General features: G+C 41.1%; 1 protein-coding gene across 1 annotated transcript; it reads left to right on the forward strand.

Annotated features, from left to right (window-relative positions):
• Positions 1-1,064: 1,064 nt before the first annotated feature.
• On the forward strand, positions 1,065-15,629 carry slc5a3b (solute carrier family 5 member 3b). The gene is made up of 2 exons (XM_060929471.1): positions 1,065-1,366; positions 10,303-15,629. The coding sequence occupies exon 2, from the start codon at positions 10,589-10,591 to the stop codon at positions 12,722-12,724; it is 2,136 nt and encodes a 711-aa protein (XP_060785454.1). The 5' UTR covers positions 1,065-1,366; positions 10,303-10,588; the 3' UTR covers positions 12,725-15,629.
• Positions 15,630-19,496: the final 3,867 nt, after the last annotated feature.

Consider the following 19,496-nt stretch of genomic DNA (forward strand, 5'->3'; position numbering starts at 1 on the left):
GTAATTTTGCACAAGGCCATCTGTCTACAGCAGAAAAAAATAAAACAACAAAACGCGTCTGGAAAAATCCCAAGGGAGTCTGGAGCCAGATTCATGACGTCACCTGCAGAAGTGCCAGCAGGCTGCGAGAGCTTTGCACGGTTTCAGTGCACAGCCTGTGTAGACCAAGCGCTCCCATTTCTCTCTCATTGTCCGGTCTTTTGGAAAACGATGAGTACTAATCCCATCATGACTGGTGTTGCTACACCCTCCTACGATACATCTGTTCACCATTTTAATAAGTACGTGATAACGTCGAAGAAATTTGCAGAAAACCACCAGGTCGTTTTCTCATAAACAAACCAGCGCTGACGTAGGATTCAGAGGGAGGCGTCCCGCAAATTCAGTTCGCCTCAAATGGCTTGATTTCAACTGAATTTTTCTGGTATTGCGCAAGGTAAAAAAAAAATCGCACAAAATGCAAAATGAGACAGATATTTGACCAAAGTTTAATATAAAATAGGAGATTTACATTGATCTTGCTCCTGAATTTCCCCGTGATATGCATTTTAAATTTAGTAAAATCTCATCAAAGTAGCACTTTAAGGGGGCGTGACAGGTTTTAATCACAGTGTTTGACCACGCCCACAGACAAGCGAGAGCATCACTGAGGCGCAAGCGCGTGGAATTTTCCAGAAGTGCACGCGCTCGTGTTTTTTCTCTCTCTCTCTCTCTCTCTCACACAACTTCCTTCCTTCCGTTTGCATTATAACAAGCCCCTGATGTGTTTGTTTGTTTGTTTAATTTTTATCTTTTTAAACGTAAACGAGATTTTTTTTAAATGAAAGAGAAAAAGTGAGTTTTTTCCCCCCATAACCATCTGTCCTGAGGTGTGATATTTCTTCCCCCTTGTCATGCTGTGCTACCTGCAAGACGGTGTATCTTCATTTTAATTCAATTTATAGTCGCAAGAAGTTAGACGAAGACTGCCAGAACATCTCAGGGGGGTGGGTATGAATAATACAAGGTCTGATGAGAGACACTTCAGCGGATACAGGATCTTGGTGTGTGTGTGTGTTCGCGTCCCTCCCACATCACGTGTCCACACACACACGCTGCGGGGCGGAGATCGGACACACTGCTCAGCGTTTTAAAAGCGGCTATTGTAGCGTTCGGAACTTTATTCCCCCAGCACCATTTGGGGACACAGAGGCAAGACGGGCAGCATCTGGAGTCCATTTATTTCCGACGTTTTTTCCAGTTATCTACACAGCAACTGCGTGCTGGAAGCAATAGAGTGTGAGCTACATTAATAGTGTGGCCCTGTCACTTCCGGAGTCCTTCTTTCATTCAGTGGCGTACGTTTTAAAATCTCCCAGTGTGAATGGTAAGTCGTGCTTCGCCAGATGGTTGTCGCCAGATTTGGGAAGGAAGGAAGGAAGGAAGGAAGGAGAATTCTGTAGTATGGTGAGGAGGCAGGAGTAATAAGGGACAGATGTAAGGACAGATGCTCTTTGTGTTTTGATAACATGCAGATGATTGGCAGGACTGAGTGAGGAGTCGTGCTCTAGACCAGGTTTCTTATTCCAGAGAAGAATTGTATGCTGTACTGTAGTGTAGGTGATGTTTTGGAGTGAGAGAATACACACACAGTGGCTGAAAGAAAGAGAGAGAAAACACGAGCGCGCGCACTTCTGGAAAATTCCACGCACTTGCTCCTTCGTGATGCTCGCGCTTGTCTGTGGGCGTGGTCTGGGACTGTGATTAAAACCTGCCACGCCCCCTTAATATTTTGAAAACCTTTTAAACCACACATCTTTTGATCGATATCACAAACTGCCCTGGTGTTTCCGATTTAAAAAAAAAATAAATATAACGTTATTACAGCTTGATATTATCTCTAGCCTACATTTAACCGCTCTTGCGCTCGATTTGTGTGTTCTGTTGGTAAACTCTGAGCGGTGTGTGAATAATAAACGAATTATAAATGAGTAATAAACGAGTAATAAACGAATGACGTTCACAGTGGGTTTGATTGCACTTCTGAGATGACCTTGATGCCATTTAATGTCATGAGCTGATCTGTTGCCAAGGGTTACCATCCAAAAGAACATTAACATGGCACTATGAGTATTCTCATCTCTCTCTTTTTCTTTCTCTTTCTCTCTCTCTCTCTCTGTGTGTGCTTGACAGTAAATCCTGCAAGGGGATTAGATCAGCCAGTCTGTTCACAAACCTTTAATGGAGTGCAGGCTTACATGCCTGACCTCAGCATCCCTTTTGGCATTGAGAGAATCCTGTGATAACCAAATAGTTTGGAAGGCAGATCTGACAGGAAATAACACTGTAGCTTATCGGTATTGGTGCAACATGTGTCTGCCAGGCAGATCTTATGAAAATATATCAAATGGGGAGTATCTGACATTTGTGCACCAAGAGGAATGGTGCGCAAGTCTTTCAGTCCTTGCTGTTTTGTCGGTCTCGGAGTAGAACTTGACCTAGTGTGTGACCCGCAAACTCTTCTGTAATAATGTATGACATAGGCTATAACGTGTATGGCAGCAGTACAGACGGATTGTGTTCTTGAATAACTAAAGCCTGTTATTTTCATGAGTTACTCAGGATGTATTTTTCGTCTATACTTTAGGGAAAACGAGTTGATATCCTTATACGTACGCATGCATATGATTAATTTGTGTGCATTAAAATTTGAAATGGTGGCGCAGAGGAGGGAAGTAGCAGATTTGCATGAATAGGTCATGCAAACATAAGGGCATGTAAATTTATTATTGTCTCTGTTCTCGTTTATAATATACTTGCACTTCGTCCAGGGTGTCCCAAAAGTTTCCATACATAGTGGAAATTAACATTTTTTAGCAAGACGTTTTCCAGAATTTTTCAAATGTAGTTTCTATTGGGGGCGGCACGGTGGTGTAGTGGTTAGAGCTGTCGCCTCACAGCAAGAAGGTCCTGGGTTTGAGCCCCGGGGCCGGCGAGGGCCTTTCTGTGCGGAGTTTGTATGTTCTCCCTGTGTCCGTGTGGGTTTCCTCCGGGTGCTCCGGTTTCCCCCACAGTCCAAAGACATGCAGGTTAGGTTAACTGGTGACTCTAAATTGACCGTAGGTGTGAATGTGAGTGTGAATGGTTGTCTGTGTCTATGTGTCAGCCCTGTGATGACCTGGCGACTTGTCCAGGGTGTACCCCGCCTTTCGCCCGTAGTCAGCTGGGATAGGCTCCAGCTTGCCTGCGACCCTGTAGAACAGGATAAAGCGGCTACAGATAATGAGATGATATGAGTTTCTATTGGGGGCGGCACGGTGGTGTAGTGGTTAGCGCTGTTGCCTCACAGCAAGAAGGTCCAGGTTCGAGCCCCGTGGCCGGCGAGGGCCTTTCTGTGCGGAGTTTGCATGTTCTCCCCGTGTCCGTGTGGGTTTCCTCCGGGTGCTCCGGTTTCCCCCACAGTCCAAAGACATGTAGGTTAGGTTAACTGGTGACTCTAAATTGACTGTAGGTGTGAATGTGAGTGTGAATGGTTGTCTGTGTCTATGTTACCCCTTTTCCACCAAATCAGTTCCAGGGCTGGTTCGGGGCCAGTGCTGGTGCTGGTTCACAATTCGTTCAACTTGCGAGCCAGCTGAGAACCAGTTTGCTTTTCCATAGTTCGCAGTGCTAAGCGAAGCTACATCATTACGTCTCTGTATACGTCAGTTACGTCGCTACGTTTGCATAAACCTTGGCGCAAATATCGAAGCAAAAACAACACGGAAGAAGCAGCAGCAGCAACAACAACAACAACAACAATAATAATAATAATAATGGATGACTTCGCGTTTGTACAGCTACTGCTTCTCATCGCTTAAAAATGGCGACCTTTCGCCATCTTGCTATTGTTGTTGGTCTTAACAACTCCACCCCCCCGCTGACGTAAGCGGTTCTTTCCTCTGGCCCAGCCAAGAGTTGGTGCTAGCCTGGAACCAGTTTTTCTAGCCCCAGAGCCAGTTCTTTGTCAGTGGAAACAGAAAACCCGGTTCCAAACTAAGCACTGGCCCCGAACCAGCCCTGGAACTGCTTTGGTGGAAAAGGGGCATCTGTCAGCCCTGTGATGACCTGGCGACTTGTCCAGGGTGTACCCCGCCTTTCACCCGTAGTCAGCTGGGATAGGCTCCAGCTCGCCTGTGACCCTGTAGAACAGAGTAAGCGGCTAGAGGTAATGAGAGAGATGAGATGAGTTTTTATTGGGACAGCACGCTGGTAGCACTGTCACCTCATGGCAAGCAGGTTCTGGGTTCAAATCTGCTGGTCAACCAGCGCCTTTCTGTGTGAATTTTGTTTGTTCTCCTGATGCCCATATAGTTTTCTCCTGGTACTCCGGCTTCATCCCACAGGTTATGTCAAATGGCTACTCTCAGTTGCACATAGGTGTGAATGTGAGTGTGAATGGCTTACTGTCTCTCTGTCCTAGCCCCGAGATAGACTGGTGACCGACATGCCCCTGCTTCTCACCCAATGCCAGCTGGGATTGGCCTCAACTCGGCTGCAGTGTACAAATGGTATAGATATTAGATGGATGGGTAGTGTGTATGTGTAATTATATAGGATATTACATGGTGGTGTGAAGATACGAAGTTTATCTTCAAGTGGTGAATGCAGATTTTACAAGTGAGCAAAGTGAACGGCTGAAATATTTTCAACACAAGAAGGTAAACTTCATATCTTAGTGCCACCCTGTAATGTCCTTTATATTCTATGGACACAAAACAAAAATAGACAAGTTAATCAAAATAATTGTAATTTTGAACCAGTTCTCCATTTTGATCATGTGCGCCTAGTCAGCGGGAAAACACTGGGAAGTGACGTCATCGGAGTGAAATATTTAAGTTATTCCACAAAATCAAGTCATACATGAGCTGATAACCGACGAGGCGCGTACTGCCGAGTTAGCTGTAAGCCATGTATAACGAGATTGAGTGGAATAACTGTTTTATTCAGTCCACATTCACTGGATTTTGAGAAACAGGGCATTTTTATTTTTTGCAAATTCAATAAATAAAAACTTTATACAAAACATCAGACAAAATAATTTCCACTTAGAATATAAACAAACCGATTAAATGACATTTGCAATTTGTGAAAAATGCGAAAATTATAACTCTTGAAAAATAAAAAAGATACACTCTCACCATCAAATGATTTTATTCCATATTTTGTTGCTTTTTTTTTGCGGGGGTGTGTGTTGTTTTCAAGTAGAGTTTTTATTTCGTCCTCAGTTGGTTCAGCAACATGCTCTGCCATTTTGTTTTTCTCTACTCACGGTATATGAGCTGATAGCCTAGTAGTAGAGTAACCAATCAGAGCACGCGATTGCTCATATCCAGTGAATGTGGTTAGAATAATGGGAATTATTATACATACAGGACACTTTTTTTGATGGAATAAAATATGTATTCCATTCCATTCTTGTGGGTTTCATTCATTTGGCTTGATAGCATGCAATATTGTTAGCATGCAATATTATGTCACTACTCAATGGAGAATGAGCCTTGAATATGGTTTACGATATTGCATGGTTGTCAAGACAATATGATGCCACATGTCAGAGCTGATGCAAATATCCAATGAGAGTTTTCTGCTGCGAATGCGCAGAAGCATTTCTTTGTTCGCTGGGAAAGAGAAAGATGCGTTGAAAACCCGAAAGGCTACCAAAACTTCATTAGATATTATTCACGCATATTTCCAAGCAGTGGCAAACTGTTACGATTAGAGCTGGGACTTGAGCTCAGGCAAAACTTAGTCAGACACACCAACAAAGGATTTTGCAAGGGATTAGCAGCAGGCTGCCAGGTAGCACCATTGTGTGTAGTTGTCGAAGTTGATTTTAAAAGTAGCTAAGTAAATTACAAAGGGAAATGAATACTTAAGCCTGAGTGAAAAATACTGTGGCGGGTGTGCGTGGAAGAAGAGTCTGGAGACAGTAATCGTAGTTTCTTGGTTGTTAGCTTGTGCTACTTGCTCTCGATAGCACTTGCTTGACCACTTTAATTGCATTCGCTCACACTACTGATGAACGCTACACCAGCTGGAAGGTGACTTCACTGCTGTGCTGACGGCACCGACTCGTGGTTAAGCTAGCATTGGCCTTCGAGCATGCTAATATGAAGAGTGTGTATGTATAATAATAATATTGGCTGGCTTTTTTTCATGGTATATCAGATATATTCACTTGTCTTCGACTCGTTCAGTGTCATGCTAGCTGAATGGAATATATCTAATATACCATGAAAAAAAGCCAGCCAATATTTAAATATGTCAGTCAGATCCGCAATGTATTTTGCATGCAAAATGTGAGTTTTTCAACACGAGAAGATAAACTTCATATCTTCAAGCCAACGTGTGATTTTTCTTTTTATTCTATAGACACATTCACAACCAAAAAGGACCCAAAAGTTATCAAAACAAATACTTGAGTTCCTCACGAGTGAAGACATTGGAAAATATGTCACAATTTTGGTTCTCGATGTCCCGGATGTAGTTCGTATGAAAAATATGAGTGGCGTATTTCCCAGTAAAATGCTCATGTCTGTGTTTTTATAGACACACACACACACACACACACACACACACACTATAATATCTCATCTCATTATCTGTAGCCACTTTATCCTGTTCTACAGGGTCGCAGGCAAGCTGGAGCCTATCCCAGCTGACTACGGGCGAAAGGCAGGGTACACCCTGGACAAGTCGCCAGGTCATCACAGGGCTGACACATAGACACAGACAACCATTCACACTCACATTCACACCTACGGTCAATTTATAGCCTGTCCACACTAGGGATTTTGTACCGGTACCGCAACACCTGTCCACACTAGCAACTATACCGGTACTGTAGCTGTATAACTGTATCGGTACGAAACCCACAAATGTATGGGTTTCGTACCGGCACAGTATCGGCACTGTCGCGCTTCGCTGTAGTGTGGACAGATGAAGCGGTTCTGTATCGATACAAATATAATGCGCATGCGCAAAGTCACACACCTCAATCGATGTCTTCGCTGAATAAAATAGTGAAGAACGGAGATTCGTTTGTTTCTTTCCCAACTGCCTCGCGCGTTTTATACGATTCAACTGAATAAATGACCACCAGAAATACAGACTGTACATTGACAACAAAAAGCACACACACGTTGTTTCATCCGTACGGAAGCCGAGAGAGGCCCTTCATATAATCCTTTTTTTTATTCACCTTGTTATCCCGAGATAACGACATAATTAATTCAGGATCTCGAGAAAACAACACAACTAATTCGAGATCTCAAGAAAACAAAACCGTTATTCCGAGATCTCGAGAAAACAAAACAATTATTTCGTGATCTCGAGAAAACAAAACAATTCTTTCATGATCTCGAGTAAACAGCTGAGAAATGGTTCATTCAGGTGCACCAAGAGACTTGTGATATGCTGACTTTGGGGCTATTTCTCATTCTGTATAGACGCAACTTTGGTCATTAGAATGTCTGGAATAATCGATCACCTAATAAGGCAATATTTTGATCAGGGGTTGACACAGGGAGAGATTGCATTAAGTCTTTTAATAAGGGATAATTTCAAAATTAGTCCGCGGCACCTCCGCAGAAGACTGGCCCGGCTTCGTCTCTACCGACGGAGACACAGTGATCCAGCTGAGATCATGAAATAATTGTTTGTTTTCTTGAGATCTCGAAATAACGGATGCCATATATTCTCGGAAGGAAGTTACTCGGTAACCACGGAAACATTTTGCGCACGCGCATTTCAACTACCGTGAAAGAAAACTGCAAACATTTCTCGCTAGTGTGGACAGATGCACTAAACTGTACCGGTATACTTTGTATCGATACAGTTATACCACTTTCGTACCGGTATAAGTGTGAACACAGCATTAGAGTCACCAGTTAACCTAACCTGCGTGTCTTTGGACTGTGGGGGAAACCGGAGCACCCGGAGGAAACCCACGGGGAGAACATGCAAACTCCACACAGAAAGGCCCTCGCCGGCCACGGGGCTCGAACCCGGACCTTCTTGCTGTGAGGCGACAGCGCTAACCACTACACCACCGTGCCACCCCACACTATAATATATATGATTTATTTATTTTCCAGATAGCCTTTGAAGATGACTTTGACAAAATAACATTAAAATCATTCTCAAGGTTACAGCACAAATATTATTTAAAGGAATGCATTCAAAGTGCAATTACATGCATAACACCATATGGGTTCATCGTGAGTGGGGGAGTTGACTCCGTGTATGTTGACAGAGGAATAGCAATCATGTTGAGGATGTTTTGTAAATGAGGTTTTGCTTAAAATTTTGATGTGTTAATTTTCCCTAGGTAAGGAAACCTTTGGAACACCCTGTAGTTTATGTTTTCTCTCTCTCTCTCTTTCCCTCTCTCTCTCTCTCTCTCACTCATTCATATATACTGTGTGTGTGTGATTTTATATATATATATATATATATATATATATATATATATATATATATATATGAATAAATTATTTAATGTGTGCATGAAAATATTGTATTTATCAGACTGTCAATTATGACGAAGTTTAATTGGTGAAAGGAATCCAGTAGTGTTTATTCATTTTGTTTATTAACTTCACAAATAAATAGAATGTGTTGGACTTGCAGTGCTGGGCCTAGTGATTTACTTCATTTTGCTTTACCCTTCTGAATAGGGACAGTTCAAGCAACCACTTCAGTGGTTAAAGTGCATATCACGGGTAAATTCAGGAGCAAGACCAATGTAATTCTCCTATTTTATATTAAACTTTGGTCAAATATCTGTCACGTTCTGCATTCTCTGCAATTTTTTTACCTTGCGCAGTACCAGAAAAATTCAGTTGAAATCAAGCCATTTGAGGAGAATTGGTCCACCTCTGAAAAAACTTGGCATTTGGATTTCCCGGCAAACATTGATTTTGTGACGTCGCGTGTGGGACGCCTCCCTCTGAATCCTACGTCAGCACTGGTTTGTTTATGAGAAAACGACCTGGTGGTTTTCTGCAAATTTCTTCAACGTTATCATGTACTTATTAAAATGGTTAACAGATGTATTGTAGGAGGGTGTAGCAACACCAATCATGATGGGATTAGTACTCATCGTTTTCCAAAAGACCGGACAATGAGAGAGAAATGGGAGCGCTTGGTCTACACAGGCTGTGCACTGAAACCGTGCAAAGCTCGCGCAGCCTGCTGGCACTTCTGCAGGTGACGTCATGAATCTGGCTCCAGACTCCCTTGGGATTTTTCCAGACGCGTTTTGTTCATTCATTCATTCATTCATTCATTATCTCTAGCCGCTTTATCCTGTTCTACAGGGTCGCAGGCAAGCTGGAGCCTATCCCAGCTGACTACGGGCGAAAGGCGGGGTACACCCTGGACAAGTCGCCAGGTCATCACAGGGCTGACACATAGACACAGACAACCATTCACACTCACATTCACACCTACGGTCAATTTAGAGTCACCAGTTAACCTAACCTGCATGTCTTTGGACTGTGGGGGAAACCGGAGCACCCGGAGGAAACCCACGCGGACACGGGGAGAACATGCAAACTCCACACAGAAAGGCCCTCGCCGGCCACGGGGCTCGAACCCAGGACCTTCTTGCTGTGAGGCGACAGCGCTAACCACTACACCACCGTGCCGCCGACGCGTTTTGTTGTTTTATTTTTTTCTGCTGTAGACAGATGGCCTTGTGCAAAATTACCCTTCTGGATGAGTGTGTAAAGGGCCATACTTTCATATAAAAAAAAAATAAATTGGTCCAGAATATGCCCTTTAATCGACTCAGAATATCTCAACTGAATTGAGTGTTTAACCTTATGAATGGTAAATTCGTGCTCAAATGATACAATAAAGTAACATGGATTCTAAGATTTGGTATTTTATTCCCGTTGGAAGATTAGATTAGATCATTTTACTGCTATAATATCCGATATATGTACAGCGAGCAGGGCGGACAAAAAAACATGAATAATACAGCTTTTACCCCCCAAAAAAATTATCAAGCCAAGATGAGGAAGTAAGCACAAATAAAATACATCAGGAGCTGTATGCTGTATATGTTGCTGGCTTTTCGTCTTGACGGATGTAATACCTTATGCAATATTTAAATAACATTAAAATCATTTGATTATATTTTGTGGTGGTGGTTTATGTGTGGCTGTGTGTTTGAAAATTATTATTACCATGTGACTACATACAGCACTTGATATAATGCATGTTCTTTCTCTCTGTCTCTCTTATTTCTGTCTCTCTGTCTTTGCTGTCTTGCAGGAATGTAAAGTCTAGCCTTTAGTAGACGAGAAGCCTGAGACATCTTCCACAAAATATCCCCTTCATGTGGGGCATTGGATGGATTATTTAAACCTAAATGCTTAAACCAAATAGAAATTCCCCTGAGAGATGATGGACACAACTGTTCCCCTCTAAAAAAGACACCAAACCAAAGAATACAAAAATTACTTTTGTTTTTTGCATAATTTCCATCTTTATTTAAATAAAGAAAACGTATTAGTTATAAATTAGTATTATTTTCAGCTCTATCTGTAAACATTTAAACATGGCTGCATCAATGGAGATAGCAGACATTGCAGTTGTTGCACTTTATTTTATCCTTGTGCTTGGCATTGGCTTTTTTGCCATGTGGAAGGCCAACCGCAGCAGTGTAAGTGGGTACTTCCTGGCTGGTCGATCTATGACTTGGCCGGTGATTGGAGCATCACTGTTCGTCAGCAACATCGGCAGCGAGCACTTTATCGGCCTAGCTGGCTCAGGGGCAGCAAGTGGTTTTGCTGTAGGTGCCTGGGAGTTCAATGCCATCCTTCTCCTTCAGCTTCTGGGCTGGGTGTTCATCCCAGTCTATATCTACTCTGGGGTGTATACCATGCCAGAATACCTCTCAAAGCGCTATGGAGGAAAACGGCTAAAGGTTTACCTTGCTAGTCTTTCCCTTTTGCTATACATCTTCACCAAACTGTCAGTGGACTTGTATGCAGGTGCTCTGTTCATCCAGGAGTCGTTAGGCTGGAATCTCTACCTGTCAATTATCCTGCTCATTGCCATGACAGCACTGCTGACAGTAACAGGTGGCCTGGTTGCTGTTATCTACACTGACACTATTCAAGCCATACTTATGATCAGTGGAGCTTTGAGCCTTACAGCCATCAGCCTGATAAAGGTGGGTGGACTGGATGGTGTTAGAGAGAAATACATGCATGCTGTTCCAAATGTCACTGCCATTCTTGCCAGGCACAACCATAGTTTTGAGCACACCAATTCCTGTCACATCCACCCAAAGCCAGATTCCCTCAAGCTCCTCCGAGGGCCCCTTGATGAGGATATCCCTTGGCCTGGGTTCATATTAGGTCAGACTCCAGCATCCATCTGGTACTGGTGTGCTGACCAGGTCATAGTGCAAAGGGTACTTGCAGCTAAGAACATTGCCCATGCAAAGGGCTCCACCCTAATGGCAGGCATACTGAAAATTCTTCCCATGTTCCTCATCGTTATTCCAGGAATGATCTCCAGAATAATGTTTGCAGATGAGCTGGCATGTATTGGGCCTGAGCACTGCATGGCAGTGTGCCACAGCCAGGCTGGCTGCTCTAACATTGCCTACCCTCGACTCGTCATGACCATAATGCCAGTGGGTTTGCGTGGACTTATGATGGCTGTTATGATTGCTGCACTCATGAGTGACTTGGACTCTATCTTCAATAGTGCCAGCACCATTTTCACCCTGGACATCTATAAGATGATCCGCAAGTGTGCCTCCTCCCGAGAGCTGGTTATCGTGGGCCGAGTGTTTGTGATCATCATGGTAGGCGTCAGCATTGCTTGGGTGCCAGTTATCATTGAGATGCAAGGTGGCCAGATGTACTTGTACATCCAAGAAATGGCAGGATACCTTACACCCCCCATTGCTGCTCTCTTTCTGCTTGGCATCTTCTGGAAGCGCTGCAATGAGACAGGTGCCTTCTGGGGTGGCATGACTGGCTTTGTTCTGGGTACTACACGTCTTATCCTGGGTTTTATCTATCGTGAGCCCCGCTGCGATCAACCGGATGAGCGACCAGCCTTCATCACTCATGTCCACTATATGTACATAGCTGCTGGACTGTTCTGGATCTCAGGCCTGGTAGCTGTGGTGGTCAGTCTTTGTACTCCTCCTCCAAACAAGGAGAAGATTGCGCGCACAACTGTGTGGGGACTACGTAATATGGAAAAGCTACCGGTGACTGATCGGAAGGAGATGTACAAGCTAGCCAATAAGAGTTCTGCTCACTGCAATGGTAATGGCACCTGCCAGAAAGACCTGCCTCTGGATGTCCACAAAGAACAATGTCTTGATGGAGCTGATATTAAACTCCTCATGCCTTGCCCTAGTGACCAGGATCCTACAACGCCCAGCACAGAGGCACCAACGCCTATGGAGACATGCAGCAACGGGCACACAGAGTTTGCGGCGCAGAACGATGAAGGCAACAGCAAGTTGGGGGCATTCTTGTGCTTATTTGGTTGGCTTTGTAAATATAAGGAAGAGACAGCAGCATCAGCACCAAAAGTCATTGAAGAAGATGAACGTGTCGTTCAGGAGATGCTTTATGAGCCCCCTAAAATCAAGCTTTTGCTAAACGTCTGTTTGGTAGTAGTCTGTTCTGTTGGCGTCATCATGTTTGTCTACTTTTCTCTGTAACATGGTGATCTTTTACTCATTGGACATATGTATGATCTATTTATTGCTACAAAAGCTATCTGGGTTATGTAAAAAAATACGCAAATTTCTTTTAACTTTGATAAGAGGAGCTTTCTTTTTGTCTGTTCCATTGACTTCAATCAAATCACCAAGTGTGAATATGTTCCAACCAAAAGCACTACTGATACAGTGGACATTCTTATATTATGTAATACCTGTAAAATTTGTGAATTCTGCCTTATTTATTGTAAGCATTCCCTTATCCTATCATCAGCCATGCTGGGGGTGACTGCTGTCTTTTGCATATGCATTTATAATTGTTGTTTATCCATTAAGGCGTATACTATTTTTTAAAAACTACGGAAGTAGTACATTTGCCACCTATGTTGTGTAATTAGTTCAAATGCTGAAACATTAGTAAATGTTACAAGATGTAAATTGAATTAATGTTTCCTAGATTTGGGCCATCCAGGGGTAAAGAGGGAACTCAACATGTGTTTTACGTACAACTATGCTTTTTCTGTGCTGTCGTAAGTATTGTGAAATTTGCCTAAACATAACTATCTTTAAGTGCTACTGTGTGTTCAGTCATTGTACCTCTAGTGGGCTCCTTTTAATTGCTTATATCACATAAATCATAAACCTCTAAAAGCAATGTTTAGTGCACATATGTACAGAAATGTATTATTCACCACCAAAATGCCTTCTTTTCAAATAGAAATCCCCAATTTGGGGATTTATCAAAGTCATGGGTGAAATTCTGTTGACTAGTGTCTCAAAGCTTTCATCACTGAAACATGAACCATACAAGCACAGCTTGCTTTCCTTTGGATGGCAAATGACTGACCATCACAGGATGAACACCAGCTAGAAACATCTGCTTAAATCAGAGTGACGTTTCAATCGGAGTATATGTGAAAGCATATCACTTATCCCATGTCAGGTCAACTAAGCTTGGGATGTTCAATTTTGATTGCTGTGCAAAATATTTAGTTCTTCTATAGGAAGAATTTCATTCTGTGGTTGTTGTGGGAACAGACATTGTCTGTTATACTGATTTTCAGTACCGTACATTGTTTTGTAAAAGAGGAAAATGTTGGTTGTTTTAGGTAAATGCAGATTTGTATTGAAGGGTATTTTACCAGAGATGACTGTTTTGAAGTCAGAAATTAGTATATCGCTGGTTAAAGCCTTGCTGATATACTGCTCTTCAGGTTGTGTCGAGTCAAGTTTCAAATTTTACCAGAAACACTATAAATTAGTATTGTGTCTGCTGAGTAAACATACTATAGTTGGAATAGACAATAAACACCATGTCATAAGTTGGTGCTAGAAATGAGTAGGATTCTAGTCTGATTACAGATTGAGTTATGAAGCCTTTCTTGGTATATCCCCCTCAGTTGGGTTTTATTAATTAAAAGGTCTGCTATGTTAGCTGGCACTGATACACGTCTGGAAACAGGCACAACTGGATTAGTTAAGATTTGGGATTTTTTTTCCTCATTTTCTGGTCCAGCAGAAACAAGTAATGTGAATGAATAACAAAATAAAAATAAACTTTGGATTTTTCTGTTTGTGGTTTTATTTTGCAGTGAACGGGTTAATAAACTGGGCAGTTACATGTTCATAAATAACCTGCTCAAGCTGCCCTTACTTCTTTTATTGGTTAGTCTGGCAATTTAATTGTTAATATTTTCAATTCAGCTTAGTGAATTTTGGCCCAGAGTCAGACATCTGCTTCTTCTCTCTCTTTTAAGATGTCTGTGCTTCAGAAATCCTGAAAACAAATGTAAATGCAATGATTAGCAAATCTATATTTCCAGTTAGTGCTTTGGATATAACTGGCCCATATCCTGTTTTAATCATTACATGTATCCTTGTTATAGTTTAGGGAGCTGAGCATATATTTTTAAATACTTTTAGTAAGGACTATTTCGTAATTTTCCTCTCATAATAGTTTTGTACATAACATTTAAAATTGTGATTATTCTGTTGAATATGGAATGGGTTTCCATTATGTTCCAATGTAAGTTCAATTACTATTTATGTATGTTTTCGGGTATTATTCAAAATGCCTTTTCAATTTGCGTAATGAAATAAGAGAAGAGGAAAAAAATAGACTCAGTCTATCCTAAGCTTCAGATTTGATGTCATATTGGCATGTTTCAGTGATAGAAATAACAACATTTAAAATTTCCCAGATTACATTGGGTTCAATGTTCAGCTTGGTATTGAATGAGATACTGTTTTGATTAAGTCTAGTATTTGAATGTGTTCAGGCCTGATAGGTCCAAAATGATGGAAAGGCAAAATGATGGTGGAGCACACCCACTTCTCATGAAGGAAAACTGCACAGCATTGTAAAGTTCTGTATACATTAGAAAATCCTTGGTTCTTGACATGGTCTAAACTGTGCTAGTCAATTTTTATACAGTGTACTCATTGGTTCTTCCAGTGCCACCCCCTAAATTCAATGTGGCAGTTAGTACTTTAATTCTCAGTTGTTGTGTTCCCATTTTTAATGACAAAAGCACTGCAATTTGTTTGGGATTTTTTTTCACCGAGTGACCTCAGTGAATATTTATTAAACTCTCCTTACCAACTGTGTGTTACTTTAAAACTGTTCATCCTCAAACTCAGAGTCATGAACAAGCATACCAATGTGTATAAACAATACATGTAGCTTTTCCAAAATGATCAGGCTAAACGGACCTTCTGATTTCATTTCTAAAGACCTCCATGTTTTGCTGCAACCTGCAGTCAGAGAAAATGTTGGATGTATACTTAGCTTGAAATAGCTTGATATGTTAATTGCTTCTCAGCTTAGTTGTAAATGAACAGATTTAACTATTTGCTACTTTTGAATTTTTTATGACAAAATAAAGACAAACTTGTTTTAGCAGAACCACATGTTGAAGGTTGCTTATTTGTCTCTGTATTTATTTGGATTAATAAAGATCACATTTTTTCATTCATACATTCATCTTCAGTAACTGCTTTGTCCTCGTCAAGCATCGCTGTACATCAGGAATACTGGGCATGAGGCGGGGATACATGCCGAACGGGACACCAGTCTATTTCAGGACACCATACACACTTATGCACACCCAGGGACAATTTAGCATAGTCAGTTTTCTGATGAGGAAACATGCACATAAACTCACCAGAAACAGTAACCTGAGCTCAGGATCTCAATTGTAAGTCCCTTTGGATAAACTTATACAGTATAAAGTACATTTTGTAAAATGAAGAACTTGTGGTGAAACTGGGAAAGATTTATTTCAACAAGGCACAGGTTTTCAGCACTGAAACCAAGAGAATGAGATGAACAAAACATTTTGAACAATTTGATAGGCAGCCAGGTTTTGGAATAAAATATACATTTAATGCCATAACAGTCTTAAAGCATCAATGATTCATCACCATATTTTATAATGACTATCATATGCTTTCCCATGCATGCATTTCTTTTACCAAATAGTGGTATGATGGTGTTCATGAGCCAAAAAAAAATTATATTTGCTTCATTCGGCTAAAACTTCCATGTGCAACCCTTCCAAACAGCTTATTCTTTTTGAACATTTTTAAGATTGTCAAATTTCTCAATTGTTGTACAGCCCTGATTCCAAAAAATTTGGAATGCTATATAAAATGTAAATAAGAAAATAATGCAATGATTTGCAAATCCTATATTCAGTAGAATACAATACAAAGACAAGATATTTAATTTTCAAACTGAAAAACTTTGTTGTTTTTTGTAAATAGACACTTATTCTGAATTTGATGCCTGCAACATGTTCCAAAAAAGTTGAGGCAGGGGCATGTTTACCACTGTTTTATACCACCCTTTGTTATAACAGCACTCGGTAAGCATTTTGGAAATGAGGACACTAATTGTTGAAATTTTGAAAGTGAAATTCCTTCCCATTCTTAGTTGATATATGACTTCAATTGCTTAACAGTCTAGAGCCTCTGTTGCTGTATTTTGCACTTAATAATGTGCCACGTCTTTTTAGTGGGAGGCAGGCAGGCCAGTTTAGCAGCTGCACTCCAATTGTAAAGCCATGCTGTTGTAATACGTGTGGAATGTGGTTTGGCATTGTGTTGTTCTAATAAGCAGGGACGTCTCTGAAAAAGACTTCATCTGGTGAGCAGTGTGTTGCTCCAAAACCCACATGTACCTTTCAGCATTAATGGTGCTTTTACAGATGTGTAAGTTACCCATGCCATGGGCACTAACCCCCCCACCACCACATCTCAGATCCTGGTTCTTGAACTTTTTGCTGGTATCTGGATGGTCCTTTTGTTCTTTAGCCTGGAGAACACACTTTGAAATGTGGACTTGTCAGACCACAGCACACTTTTGCACTTTGTATTATTCCATCTCAGATGAGTTTGAGCCCAGAGAATTCAGCCATGTTTCTGGATGTTGTTGCTTTTGTTTTGCATGGTAGATGCAGCAACAAACTGTGTTTAACAATAATGTTTTCCCAAGCCCATGTAGTAATGTCCTTTATAACATATACAATATACATATACTAGTGAATCTCAAACAATAAGAATATCACGAAAAAAATCAATATTTTCCATCAGTTATTTAAGAAAGTGAAAATGTAATATATTCTAGACTCATTACATGTAAACTAAAATGCTTCAAGCATTTTTCTTTCTTAATTTTGATAATTATGGCCTACAGTGCAAAGAATAAAAATATCTCAAAATATTAGAATATTTAATTTCAAGTTTGAGTAAAACAGTATAAATGCCGTGTATCTCTCGGTCTAGTTCAGCACACACAACCACAATCATGGGGAAGACTGCTGACTTGACAGTTGTCCAGAAGATGATCATCGACACCCTGCACAAGGAGGATAAGCCACAGAAGGTCATTGCTGAAAAGGCTGGATGGAAAAGGTGCACAAGCAGCAGGGATGACTGCAGCCTTGAGAGGATTGTCAATAAAAGTCGATTCACAAGTCGATTTTGGAGAGCTTCACAAGGAGTGGACTGAGGCTGGTGTCGGTGCATCAAGAGCCAACACGCACAGACGTCTTCAGGAAAGGGCCTACAACTGTCGCATTCCTAATATCAAGCCACTCCTGAACCAGAGACGTCAGAAGCGTCTTACCTGGGCTAAGGAGAGAAAGAACTGGACTGTTGCCCAGTGGTCCAAAGTCCTCTTTTCAGATGAAAGTAAATTTTGCATTTCATTTGGAAATCAAGGTCCTAGAGTCTGGAGGAAGAGTGGAGAGGCACCGAATCCAAGGTGTTTGAAGTCCAGTGTGAAGTTTCTGCAGTCTGTGATGATTTGGGGTGCCATGTCATCTGCTGGTGCTGGTCCACTGTGTTTTATCAAATCCAAAGTCAACGTAGCCGTCTACCAGGAGAGTTTAGAGCACTTCATGCTTCCATCTTCTGACAAGCTTTGTGGAGATGCTGATTTCCTTTTTCAGCAGGAATTAGCACCTGTTTACAGTGCCAAAACTACTACCAAATGATTTGCTGATCATGATATTACTGTGCTTGACTGGCCAGCCAACTCGCCTGACCTGAACCCGAGATAATCTACGGGGTATTGTCAAGAGGAAGATGAGAAACACCCGACCCAAAAATACAGACAAGCTGAAGGCTGCTGTCAAAGCAACCTGGACTTCAATAACACCGCAGTGCCACAGACTGATCACCTCCATGCCATGCCACATTGATGCAGTAATTCATGGTAAAGGATGTCCAACCAAATATTGAGTGTATAAATGAAGATACTTTTCAGAAGTTGGACACTTCTGTATTGTAAATCCTTTTTTGATTGATATTAGGAAATATTCTAAATCATTTGTGATTCTGGGATTTCTGATTTTCATGAGCTATAAACCATAATAATCAAAATTAAAACAAAAAAAGCTTGAAATATTTCACTTTACTTGTAATGAATATAGAACATATGAAAGTTTACCTTTTTGAATTAAATTACGAAAATAAATTTTTCATGATATTCTAATTGTTTGAAATGCACTAGTACATATACATATATAAAAATCATGTCAGTTTTTAATGCAGTGCTGCCGTGAGAGATCAAAGGTCACAGGAATTCAGTGTTGGTTTTTGGCTTTACCCCTTAAGCAGAGATTTCTCTGGATTCTCTGAAATATCTGAATTTATTTTTTTCACGGTCCAAATCCTGCACTCTGATTGGCTGGCGAGCGGGTCTGTATCCTACGGTATGGACCCCAGTTACGGACTCCGGTTATGGACCTCTGGCGACTCGCTCGTTCACAACAACAACAAACATAGTAGCATCTTTTGTCAACATTTATCTTTTTTTTAATAAGATTTATTTATAAGATTATCAAAAATCTTATACATTTTTGCCAGCTTTTTTCAGGAAAATAGCATTAATTTTACAGCATGGATAGCGATAACGACATTATTCACAGCAAAAGCAAGTTTTACTACCCTGAGGAAGAAGAAATAAAAGAAAACATTTCAGGAGAAAGCTAAAAACCTCTAGCAGTTGCTAACGCTGAGCAAAAACATGGCTGAATCCTGAATGACTCCTATTTGTATAAATAGGGGACTACATAGGCGGCAAAATGTAGTTTTTTTCCTGCCATGGAAGTGCACTTGTATACCGAGGAGAAAGCCATTTGCATTATAGCCGTGAATGAGGATTCAAAATAACATTAATTTTACAGCACGGATAGCGACAACGACAGTGTTCACAGCGAAAGTGAGTTTTACTACCCTGAGGAAGAAATAAAATAAAACATTTCAG

The sequence above is a fragment of the Neoarius graeffei genome, chromosome 9 (genome assembly GCF_027579695.1).
Source record: "Neoarius graeffei isolate fNeoGra1 chromosome 9, fNeoGra1.pri, whole genome shotgun sequence".
Lineage (NCBI taxonomy): Eukaryota > Metazoa > Chordata > Actinopteri > Siluriformes > Ariidae > Neoarius > Neoarius graeffei.

Bases quoted from the DNA above. Each gene is read 5' to 3' on its own strand.
- slc5a3b (XM_060929471.1), top strand. From the start codon at position 10,589: ATGGCTGCATCAATGGAGATAGCAGACATTGCAGTTGTTGCACTTTAT.